This window comes from Oncorhynchus tshawytscha, linkage group LG30, assembly GCF_018296145.1.
Source record: "Oncorhynchus tshawytscha isolate Ot180627B linkage group LG30, Otsh_v2.0, whole genome shotgun sequence".
Lineage (NCBI taxonomy): Eukaryota > Metazoa > Chordata > Actinopteri > Salmoniformes > Salmonidae > Oncorhynchus > Oncorhynchus tshawytscha.
The window spans coordinates 25657224-25669366 of NC_056458.1; the positions used below are offsets into that span (position 1 = coordinate 25657224).

The 12143-nt window shown below is 41.7% G+C and overlaps 1 protein-coding gene across 1 annotated transcript in view; it reads right to left on the bottom strand.

Annotated features, from left to right (window-relative positions):
* Positions 1-12143, bottom strand: part of ap2b1 (adaptor related protein complex 2 subunit beta 1) — an 85698-nt gene that overhangs the window by 20007 nt on the left and 53548 nt on the right. Inside the window, exon 18 of the mRNA XM_042308979.1 lies at positions 5218-5347. Coding sequence (XP_042164913.1) covers positions 5218-5347 — 130 coding nt within the window. The remainder of the gene's footprint in view (positions 1-5217; positions 5348-12143) is intronic.

A 12143-nucleotide genomic window follows, 5' to 3' on the forward strand; every position in this document is an offset into this window, starting at 1 on the left:
AACAGATGTGAACAAAATACGTTTTGTGCGTATGGAACATTTATGGGATCTTTTATTTCAGCTCATGAAACACGGATCAACACTTTACATGTTGCGTTTATATTTTTGTTCCGTGTATATTTAAAGAAAACTCAGAGCACACTGGTATTGTTTGTGGAGTATTCAAGAATACCTGTGTGCTGGAGTTTATTCTTTAAACAAGCCTTGGGCAAAAAGTAAGGTGCTTAAAACTTCTTACGGCTGAAATCCCGTTAACGGGATCAATATGACAACAGACAGTGAAAGTGCAGGGTGCCAAATTCAAACAACAGAAATCTCATAATTAAAATTCCTCAAACATACAAGTATTATACACCATTTTAAATATAAACTTGTTGTTAATCCCACCACAGTGTCCGATTTCAAAAAGGCTTTACGACGAAAGCATACCATGCGATTATGTTAGGTCTGCACCTAGTCACAGAAAAACACAGTCACTTTCCCAGCCAGAGAGGAGTCACAAAAAGCAGAAATAGAGGTAAAATTCATCACTAACCTTTGATCTTCATCAGATGACACTCATAGGACTTCATGTTACACAATACATGTATGTTTTGTTCGATAAAGTAAATATTTATATCCAAAAATCTCAGTTTACATTGGCGCGTTATGTTCAGTAATGTTTTGCTTCCAAAACATCTGGTGATTTTGCAGAGAGCCACATCAAGTTACAGAAATACTCATAATAAACATTGATAAAAGATATGTGTTATGCATGGAATTATAGATAAACTTCTCCTTAATGTAACTACTGTGTCAGATTTTAAAGCTTTACGGAAAAAGCACACCATGCAATAACCTGAGTACAGCGCTCGGGCACCAAAATAAGCCATACAGATAGCCGCCATGTTGTGGAGTCAACAGAAGTCAGAAATAGCATTATAAATATTCACTTATATTTGATGATCTTCATCGGAATGCACTCCCAGGAATCCCATTTCCACATTAAATGTTTGTTTTGTTCGATGAAGTCCATCATTTATGTCCAAATACCTCCTTTTTGTTTGCGCGTTTAGTTCACAAATCCAAATTCACACGGTGCAGGCACTTACTTCAGACGACAGTTCCATTACAGTTTGTAGAAACATGTCAAACGAAGTATAGAATCAATCTTTAGGATGTTTTTATCATAAATCTTCAAAAATAATCCAACCGGACAATTCCTTTGTCTTTAGAAAGGAAAAGGAACGCAGCTAACTCTCACGGATGTGTGCGAGACTGAGCTCATGGCATTCTGCCAGACACCTGACTCACACCACTCTTATTCGCTCCCCCTTCACAGTAGAAACCTGAAACAAGGTTCGAAAGACTGTTGACATCTAGTGGAAGCCTTAGGAAGTGCAATCGGACTAAATTTTACACTGTATATTGGATATGCAAAGATTTGAAAACCTACAAACCTCAGATTTCCCACTTCCTGGTTGGATTTCTTCTTGGGTTTTTGCCTGCCATATGAGTTCTGTTAAACTCACAGACATAATTCAAACAGCTTTAGAAACTTCTGAGTATTTTCTATCCAAATATACTAATCATATGCATATCTTAGCTTCTGGGCCTGAGTAGCAGGCAGTTTACTCTGGGCACCTTATTCATCCAAGCTACTCAATACTGCCCCCCAGCCATAATAAGAAGTTAACCTGACTAGTCAGTTGCACAAGTGAATGCATTCAACCGATAGGTGTGTTCTACAATTATCCCAACCTCTAAATCAGAGAGGTGTGGGGGGCTGCCTTAAATCACCGTCCACGTCATCGGCGCCCGGGGAGCAGTTGTTGTTGAGGGTTTACCGCCTTGCTCATGGGCAGAACGACAGATCTTTCCACCTTGCTGGCTTGGGGATTCGAACCAGCGACCTATGGCTGTGCAGTGGCATATCCTTGTTTGGCTTATTTAGCAGACAAGAAGCTCTTATTTCCCAAGCCCTTATCACAGTCAAGACACACCTATGTTATAGTAAAAATAAACATAATGTAATATAACAGAATAAAAAATAACTATTTTTCAAAAAGAAAAAAATGTTGCCAGTGATGCGCATCGCATTCCTGAAAAAGTTATTCTCAGTGTTCATTTGAAACCGGGCTCAATTTGGCAAGTTGTAAGACACATTTTCCAAACCAAAATATGTCTTCTTTTCGATATACAGACGTTCAATTTAGTTTATTCTGCATGGTCTTTGGAATTTTCTAAGTTAATGAATAATTCCACATTGAACACTGCATGGTGATGAATTACAGCCGCAAAGTTTGTTTGGTGAGTAGGCCTAGGCTTAATAATTCTGATGAAATATGCTCTGTCTTTATCAAACTAATGTTTTTGCATATTTTCAGCGTCTATGTTTAGGGTTATAGCCTAGGCTAAGAAATTCTAAATGGCACTCGCAATTCACAAAGTACACTACATGTCCAAAAGTATGTGGACACCTGCTCGTGGAACATCTCATTCCAAAATCACGGCTATTAACATGGAGTTGGTCCCCCCTTTGCTGCTATATCAGCCTCCACTCTTCTGGGAAGGCTTTCCACTAGATGTTGGAACATTGCTGCGGGGACTTGCTTCCATTCAGTCACAAGAGCATTAGTGAGGACGGGCACTGATGTTGGGCGATTAGGCCTGGCTCGAAGTTGGTGTTCCAATTCATCCCAAAGATGTTTGATGGAGTTGAGGTCAGGGCTCTGTGCAGGCCAGTCAAGTTCTTCCACACCGATCTCAACAAACCATTTCTGTATGGACCTTGCTTTGTGCACAGGGGCATTGTCATGCTGAAACAGGAAAGGGCCTTCCCCAAACTGTTGCCATAAAGTTGGAAACACAGAATTCTCTAGAATGTCATTGTATGCTGTAGCATTAAGATTTCACTTCACTGGAACTAATTGGCCTAGACCAAACCATGAAAAACAGCCCCAGACCATTATTCCTCCTCCACCAAACTTTACAGTTGACACTATTTCTGTAGGCCTAATGGGAGCTTGTGTGCGCACTCAGTTTGATACATTTGAATAGGCATCTATTTCTGTAGGCCTAATGGGAGCTTGTGTGCGCACTCAGTTTGATACATTTGAATAGGCATCTATTTATGTAGGCCTAATGGGAGCTTGTGTGTCCCATCAGTTTGATACATTTGAATAGGCATTTATTTCTGTAGGCCTAATGGGAGCTTGTGTGTCCCATCAGTTTGATACATTTGAATAGGCATTTATTTCTGTAGGCCTAATGGGAGCTTGTGTGTCCCATCAGTTTGATGCATTTATTTCTGTAGGCCTAATGGGAGCTTGTGTGTCCCATCAGTTTGATACATTTTAATAGGCATTTATTTATGTAGGCCTAATGGGAGCTTGTGTGTCCCATCAGTTTGATGCATTTATTTCTGTAGGCCTAATGGGAGCTTGTGTGTCCCATCCGTTTGATGCATTTATTTCTGTAGGCCTAATGGGAGCTTGTGTGTCCCATCCGTTTGATGCATTTATTTCTGTAGGCCTAATGGGAGCTTGTGTGTCCCATCAGTTTGATGCATTTATTTCTGTAGGCCTAATGGGAGCTTGTGTGTCCCATCAGTTTGATACATTTTAATAGGCATTTATTTCTGTACGCCTAATGGGAGCTTGTGTGCGCACTCAGCACGCGTGTGTGGAGGGAGCAGTCGGAACACAATTGAGTGAATGAGACACTGAGGGGAAAGGGAATTTAGGGAGAAGAACGGTGTGATGCTTGGCTTGGTTTCTTTTTTGTTGTGCCCCGCAAATGACATGTACAAATGGAACACTGGAGTCAAAGCCAATTCAAGGCAAAATGTTACTTGCCTGTTCGGGAAGCCACAAAACACATTCCACAAAATAGTTTTACAGTATTTGAAACAAAATGTGATCTCTGGTGAAAGATCGAACTTTGCCGTTTGCTCGAGTACTCATGCCCATCCCTAAACCTGACTAGCTTTAATTATAATGTTCCTGTTGACACAGTAAAGGTGAGAGAAAGCCCAAAGATCATGGACTGCCTAGCTATATGCCTTATACTCAACACCACGTGGTATCTTTTGTAATGAAACATTTTTGAAAAAGGCCTTGCAGTGAAAACGTCCAACAATAAAAAGTATTTTGGATCATCTTTTGCCCAAGCTTTCTTCTAATTTATATCTTTTATCATGAGAAGTCAAGCATTCAGGTAAGACTGACTAATTATGATATCTTTTGAACAGGTAGGTTGCGCATGCCTAGAATGCTTTATGTAACCAGAAGGTACAGTATATTAGTAAGGCTAGGATTACATTGAGAATAGTTTGATGGGTGAGAATGCTATCAAGTGCTTGTCAAATTGTGAATGAGAGACTGATAAAGTGTGTGCAGTGTGTGCAACAAACAGCACTTTCATTATACTTTAAAAAAAATCATCATTAGAGTCGCATCATGCAGCCTTAGAATGTACGTCAAATCAAAACATATACAGTGGGGCAAAAAAGTATTTAGTCAGCCACCAATTGTGCAAGTTCTCCCACTTAAAAAGATGTGAGAGGCCTGTAATTTTCATCATAGGTACACTTCAACTGCATTCGGGAAGTATTCAGACCCCTTGACTTTTTCCACATTTTGTTACGTTACAGACTTATTCTAAAATGGATTAAAAAACAATCCTCATAAATCTACACACAATACCTCATAATGACAAAGCAGAACAGGTCTTTAGAAATGTTTGCAAATGTATTACAAAATTAAAAAAATTATATCATATTTACATAAGTACTCAGACACTTTACTCAGTACTTTGTTGAAGTACCTTTGGCAGTGATTACAGCCTCGAGTCTTCTTGGGTATGACGCTACAAGCTTGGCACACCTGTACTTGGGGAGTTTATCCCATTCTTCTCTGCAGATCCTCCCAAGCGCTGTCGGATTGGACGGAGAGCGTCGCTGCACAGCTATTTTCAGGTCTCTCCAGAGATGTTCGATCGGGTTCACGTCCAGGCTCTGGCTGGGCCACTCAAGGACATTCAGAGACTTGTCGCGAAGCAACTCCTGCGTGTCTTGGCTGTGTGCTTAGGGTCATTCTTTTCACTTTGTTGTTATGGGGTATTGTGTGTAGATTGATTAAATATTTTATCAATTTTAGAATAAGGCTGTAACGTAACAAAATATGGAAAAAGTGAAGGGATCTGAATACTTTCCGAATGCACTGTATATGAGTTTACCTGTAGGTTGTTTAGGGGGTCCATCTTCATGACTGGCCCAATGGTGTTGAGAGGCAGGGAAACTTCAATACTCTGGCTGGGCATCAGTGGAGTGTGGATGGGCAGAGGGGTGGTGGGGATCACTCCGAAACTAGACAGAAAGACAATACCATTTAAAACATTTTTTTTTTAATGTTAACATTTATTTAAAGCCGCAATATGTAACTTTTTGGGCTACCTGACCAAATTCACATAGGTTTGGTTTTGTACACCAGCTAAAAATACAATATTTTTAGGTTATGGAAAATATATTATACAGTGGTTTAGATGGTATAATGATTCTCTACACTCCCCTTGCTTGTTATGCCACAAACTGAAATTAGGCAAACTATTTCAATTTTAGCAACCAGGAAACGGCAGAGCGATTTCTGCATAGTGAATCTTTAACTAGGCAAGTCAATTAAGAACAAATTATTATTCACAATGACGGCCTACCAAGCGGGAAAAGGCCTCCTGTGGGGACGGGGGCTAGAACAACAAATTTAAAAGTAGGTGACAACATACCGGGTTCATACATATTTTGATAGATGGAATTTCATGACTTTTAACCAAATTTCCATGACCAGCAATTGGTGGCGTCTCTATGTACGTATAAAATATACAGTGGGGCAAAAAAGTATTTAGTCAGCCACCAATTGTGCAAGTTCTCCACATTAAAAAGATGAGAGAGGCCTGTAATTTTCATCATATGTACACTTCAACTATGACAGACAAAATCAGAAAAAGAAATCCAGAAAATCACATTGTAGGATTTTTAATGAATTTATTTGCAAATTACATTTAAGCCTACATTTAAATTAATGTTCACGATTCACAAATTATTATTTTGATTCACATGATTCAATTCACTGTGATTGAACCGAATTCCAACTAAAACAATGGTGAAGTGAAACGTTCGTTTTGCCAAAAATAATAATTTCAATGAATCACATGAATTTATTAAAAACAAATATATATATAAAATTGTATGACCTTATTCGTGAGTGTCGGTTGAAAGTTTTGGGACATGACGAAAACATTAATACATGTCAATAATAGCTAAACAGTTAACTAGAGGGTACAATATACATTGCCTTCGGAAAGTATTCAGACCCCTTCACCTTTTACACATTTTGTTACGTTACAGCCTTATTCAGCCTTGTTTTTTTTATCTTCAGCAATCTACACACAATACCCCATAAGGAAAGGAAAAACAGTTTTTTAATTATTATTATTATTATTATTATTTTTACAAATGTATTAAAAATAAAGATCTGAAATACCTTATTTACATAAGTATTCAGACCCTTTGCTATGAGACTCGAAATTGAGCTCAGGTGCATCCTGTTTCCATTGATCATACTTGAGATGTTTCTTCAACTTAATTGTTCACCTGTGGAAAATTAAATTGATTGGACATGATTTGGAAAGGCTATATAAGGTCCCACAGTTGACAGTGCATATCAGAGCAAAAACCAAGCCATGAGGTTGATGGAATTGTCCGTAGAGCTCCGAGACAGGATTGTGTCGAGGCACAGATCTGGGGAAGGGTACCAACATTTTTTGCAGCATTGAAGGTCCCCATGAACACAGTGGCCTCCATCATTCTTAAATGGAAGAAGTTTGGAACCGTTACCGGAGTTATCATAGGGGAGCTGTACTCCTAGTGTTTTATCCCGATGCCTAGGCAGCGAATAGCCTGAGAAAAAATTATGCACACACCCGCAGCCAATGGGAGCACAGGTCTCCATATATAATGGGACACTTCCCCTCACTCAGCCTCCCGAACATTATCTTCAGCGAGACTGGGGGATCGGCATGGCCTTAAGTCCTATGGGGTTCCGCTCCACTCATAGAACTGGAGTTACAACTCTGGTAACTATCGTTCTATATCGTGGAGCTCTGCTCCTAGTGGTTTAAGGCGGAGCGCAACGCTCCAAAATGTACACCATGCCGAGCCCAACTTTTCCCACATTGTGATAAGGTCGGGCCCAGCTATGGCTTTGACCAAGACCTTCAGTACTGTAACACAGTGTGTCACAATATACTGTGGCCTCGATACAATCTGTCACACCTAGTCCGAAGGCAAAGCCAGAGACTAGTAGGCAGATAACCAGAATATGATCCATACTAATCTGAACCAGCAGACAGATGGTCCTCACTATTCTGATATAATCACCGATCAACAATGGAATGACAAAGTGTCACTCTACATTGTGTATTCAGTAATCCATCACACTCAATCAATGGATTCCAAAGATTGATGGGTAGAACTCAAGATTGCTATTTTTTACCTATGTAATACTAGTTACACAAGCTATTTCCCCCATCCCTCCGCTTCAACACAGACAGACTAGTGGGCAGGTCAAATACACGACTTCTACAATACTGAACCCTCAGCAAAGAGTCATGTCACAATCACTCTTACCTGATGGAAGCCAGTCCATTAGTCCTGCATTCCCCCTTGAGTATGTGCATCAGCATGTTCTCTACTGTACTGATATTAGTCAGATAGGAATCATGTCCTATATGTCTCTCTCATAAGAAAAGTGACACGGACCTGAAAGGAACCATGCCCCTCAGTCCTGCATCAATTTTTCTTAACTCAAGTCCTTCTCTCAGTACAGACTGAGCCAGAACATTCAAAGACATATCAAGCAAATAGAAGCGGATTAAAGGAGACGTGTCGACCAAGACACAGATGCACAAATATCCTCGACTCCTGTTCCTCTGAAGAGAGCAGTAGAGGCCGCTACTCCCTGAGTGGAGTCGGCTTTCACCTCGAGGCAATGGGCGACCTACAGCCTCACATGCCATCTCAATGCCTACACACAGCCAATGAGACAGGCGCTGTTTGGATAGCGTTCCACCGAGTGTATTCGCACCGTGACACAAACAGCTGAGGTCCTGACCTAATCGATGCTGTACACTCCACATAACACACCAAAGCGCGTACTGGGCACAGGCAATGCAGCCTTTCCTCTCTCCTCTCCCCATGGGGAGGGGGAGAAAAAGCCCAGAGCTCTACCATCTGTATGAACTCTTAATAACCTTAGGCATAAAAGCCGGGTTAGGACGTAACACGCTCTGCTCAAGTAGCCATTAATGGCAAGGCAGTCGGGTCTTGTCGAAAGAGAACACAAGTCACTGACATGCTTAGCAGTAGTCTGAGCGAGCAAAAGCAGCATCTTTAAAGACAGCATTTTGAGGAGGATTTGATTCAATGGCTCGAACGATGAATCACACAACGCGTAGACTACCAACGCTAAATCTCACTCGGGCAGATTTGTTCTAGGCCTAGGCCTCCGCATTCCCAATAGAAAGCGTCTCACTAGGGGATGGTTAAAGACAGTGTCTCTGCCAAAACCCTCAGGCAGAAATCGCTGCAGCAAACACTTTAATAATGGCCGCCGCTGAGCGCTGCTTTTCAAACAAGTACTGCAGAAATGAGAGAACACTCAACCTGACAGCACACGGGGTCCACATTTTCTGTGACACACCATTGTGAAAACATGTTCCATTTACTGGCATACACCCTGGAAGTGGAACTGGCACGCGAGCCCTGTATGGTTGTGATCCCTGCATCAGGCAACCCACAGCGCTCTAACCTGTTCCTCTCAGGAGCCAAGCCATCATAGGTTTGCCTGTGACAACGCTACCCACTGATATGGAATGGGCCAAGGTGGTGACACCAACATTTGGGTCATCTCTGCAAACCATGGAGCCCCTGGGTAATCGAGAGCTATCAATATGATTGACAGCCGCCTGATCTCACCCGAGCTAATAGTGGGAGAATCTGTGAAGACTGGAATGTAAGCGGACGCTGAACCCGAAGCGAGTTTTGGGATTCCCTTTGTTATTCCCTGCTGTCTACCGTCCACCCTGGTGAATGGGAGATAAGCTTTGGCCGGCGTGCGCGCCGCCAAAGGTGACTCCCATGAGCCCTCCACATATTTATGGAGAGAGGGCAAGGCAGGAGCCAGGGGCTCCACTGCCCTCCTCCATCGAGAATAAGGACCACCCACCATCATGTCCAACTCTGGAACAGGGGGGATGGGAGGTAGCTCTCCAATCTAGTGGCAGCTCTCTAAATGTTTTATTTATTTTTATTTCACCTTTATTTATTTAGCTAAAACTTGCGAGTGTAGAGAGTATAGAGATATTGTTATCCACGTCGGCACCAACAATGTTAGGATGAAACAGTCAGAGATCACCAAGCATCACATAGCTTCTGCGTGTAAATCAGCTAGAAAGATGTGTCGGCATCGAGTAATTGTCTGTGGCCCCCTCCCAGTTAGGGGGAGTGATGAGCTCTACAGCAGAGTCTCACAACTCAATCACTGGTTGAAAACTGTTTTCTGCCCCTCCCAAAAGATAGAATTTGTAGATAATTGGCCCTCCTTCTGGGACTCACCCACAAACAGGACCAAGCCTGACCTGCTGAGGAGTGACGGACTCCATCCTAGCTGGAGGGGTGCTCTCATCTTATCTACCAACATAGACAGGGCTCTAACTCCTCTAGCTCCACAATGAAATAGGGTGCAGGCCAGGCAGCAGGCTGTTAGCCAGCCTGCCAGCATAGTGGAGTCTGCCACTAGCACAGTCAGTGTAGTCAGCTCAGCTATCACCATTGAGACCGTGTCTGTGCCTCGACCTAGGTTGGGCAAAACTAAACATGGCGGTGTTCGCCTTAGCAATCTCACTAGGATAAAGACCACCATTCCTGTCATTATTGAAAGAGATCATGATACCTCACATCTCAAAATAGGGCTACTTAATGTTAGATCCCTTACTTCAAAGGCAATTATAGTCAATTAACTAATCACTGATCATAATCTTGATGTGATTGGCCTGACTGAAACATGGCTTAAGCCTGATGAATTTACTGTGTTAAATGAGGCCTCACCTCCTGGCACCACTAGTGACCATATCCCCCGTGCATCCCGCAAAGGCGGAGGTGTTGCTAACATTTACGATAGCAAATTTCAATTTACAAAAAAAAAAAAAAAGATGTTTTCGTTTTTTGAGCTTCTAGTCATGAAATCTATGCAGCCTACTCAATCACTTTTTATAGCTACTGTTTACAGGCCTCCTGGGCCATATACAGCGTTCCTCACTGAGTTCCCTGAATTCCTATCGGACCTTGTAGTCATAGCAGATAATATTCTAATCTTTGGTGACTTTAATATTCACATGGAAAAGTCCACAGACCCACTCCAAAAGGCTTTCGGAGACATCATCGACTCAGTGGGTTTTGTCCAACACGTCTCTGGAACCACTCACTGTCACAGTCATACTCTGGACCTAATTTTGTCCCATGGAATAAATGTTGTGGATCTTAATGTTTTTCCTCATAATCCTGGACTATCGGACCACCATTTTATTACGTTTGCAATTGCAACAAATAATCTGCTCAGACCCCAACCAAGGAACATCAAAAGTCATGCTATAAATTCACAGACAACACAAAGATTCCTTGATGTCCTTCCAGATTCCCTCTGTCTACCCAAGGACGCCAGAGGACAAAAATCAGTTAACCACCTAACTGAGGAACTCAATTTAACCTTGCGCAATACCCTAGATGCAGTTGCACCCCTAAAAACTAAAAACATTTCTCATCAGAAACTAGCTCCCTGGTACACAGAAAATACCCGAGCTCTGAAGCAAGCTTCCAGAAAATTGGAACGGAAATGGCGCCACCCCAAACTGGAAGCCTTCCGACTAGCTTGGAAAGACAGTACCGTGCAGTACCGAAGAGCCCTTACTGCTGCTCGATCATCCTATTTTTCTAACTTAATTGAGGAAAATAAGAACAATCCAAAATTCCTTTTTGATACTGTCGCAAAGCTAACTAAAAAGCAGCATTCCCCAAGAGAGGATGACTTTCACTTTAGCAGTGATAAATTCATGAACTTCTTTGAGGAAAAGATTATGATTATTAGAAAGCAAATTATGGACTCCTCTTTAAATCTGTGTATTCCTTCAAAGCTCAGTTGTCCTGAGTCTGCACAACTCTGCCAGGACCTAGGATCAAGAGAGACGTTCAAGTGTTTTAGTACTATATCTCTTGACACAATGATGAAAATAATCATGGCCTCTAAACCTTCAAGCTGCATACTGGACCCTATTCCAACTAAACTACTGAAAGAGCTGCTTCCTGTGCTTGGCCCTCCTATGTTGAACATAATAAACAGCTCTCTATCCACCGGATGTATACCAAACTCACTAAAAGTGGCAATAATAAAGCCTCTCTTGAAAAAGCCAAACCTTGACCCAGAAAATATAAAAAACTATCGGCCTATATCGAATCTTCCCTTCCTCTCAAAATTTTTAGAAAAGGCTGTTGCGCAGCAACTCACTGCCTTCCTGAAGACAAACAATGTATACGAAATGCCTCAGTCTGGTTTTAGACCCCATCATAGCACTGAGACGGCACTTGTGAAGGTGGTAAATTACATTTTAATGGCATCGGACCAAGGCTCTGCATCTGTCCTCGTGCTCCTAGACCTTAGTGCTGCTTTTGATACCATCGATCACCACATTCTTTTGGAGAGATTGGAAACCCAAATTGGTCTACACGGACAAGTTCTGGCCTGGTTTAGATCTTATCTGTCGGAAAGATATCCGTTTGTCTCTGTGAATGGTTTGTCCTCTGACAAATCAACTGTAAATTTCGGTGTTCCTCAAGGTTCCGTTTTAGGACCACTATTGTTTTCACTATATATTTTACCTCTTGGGGATGTTATTCGAAAACATAATGTTAACTTTCACTGCTATGCGGATGACACACAGCTCTACATTTCAATGAAACATGGTGAAGCCCCAAAATTGCCCTTGCTAGAAGCATGTGTTTCAGACATAAGGAAGTGGATGGCTGCAAACTTTCTACTTTTAAACTCGGACAAAAC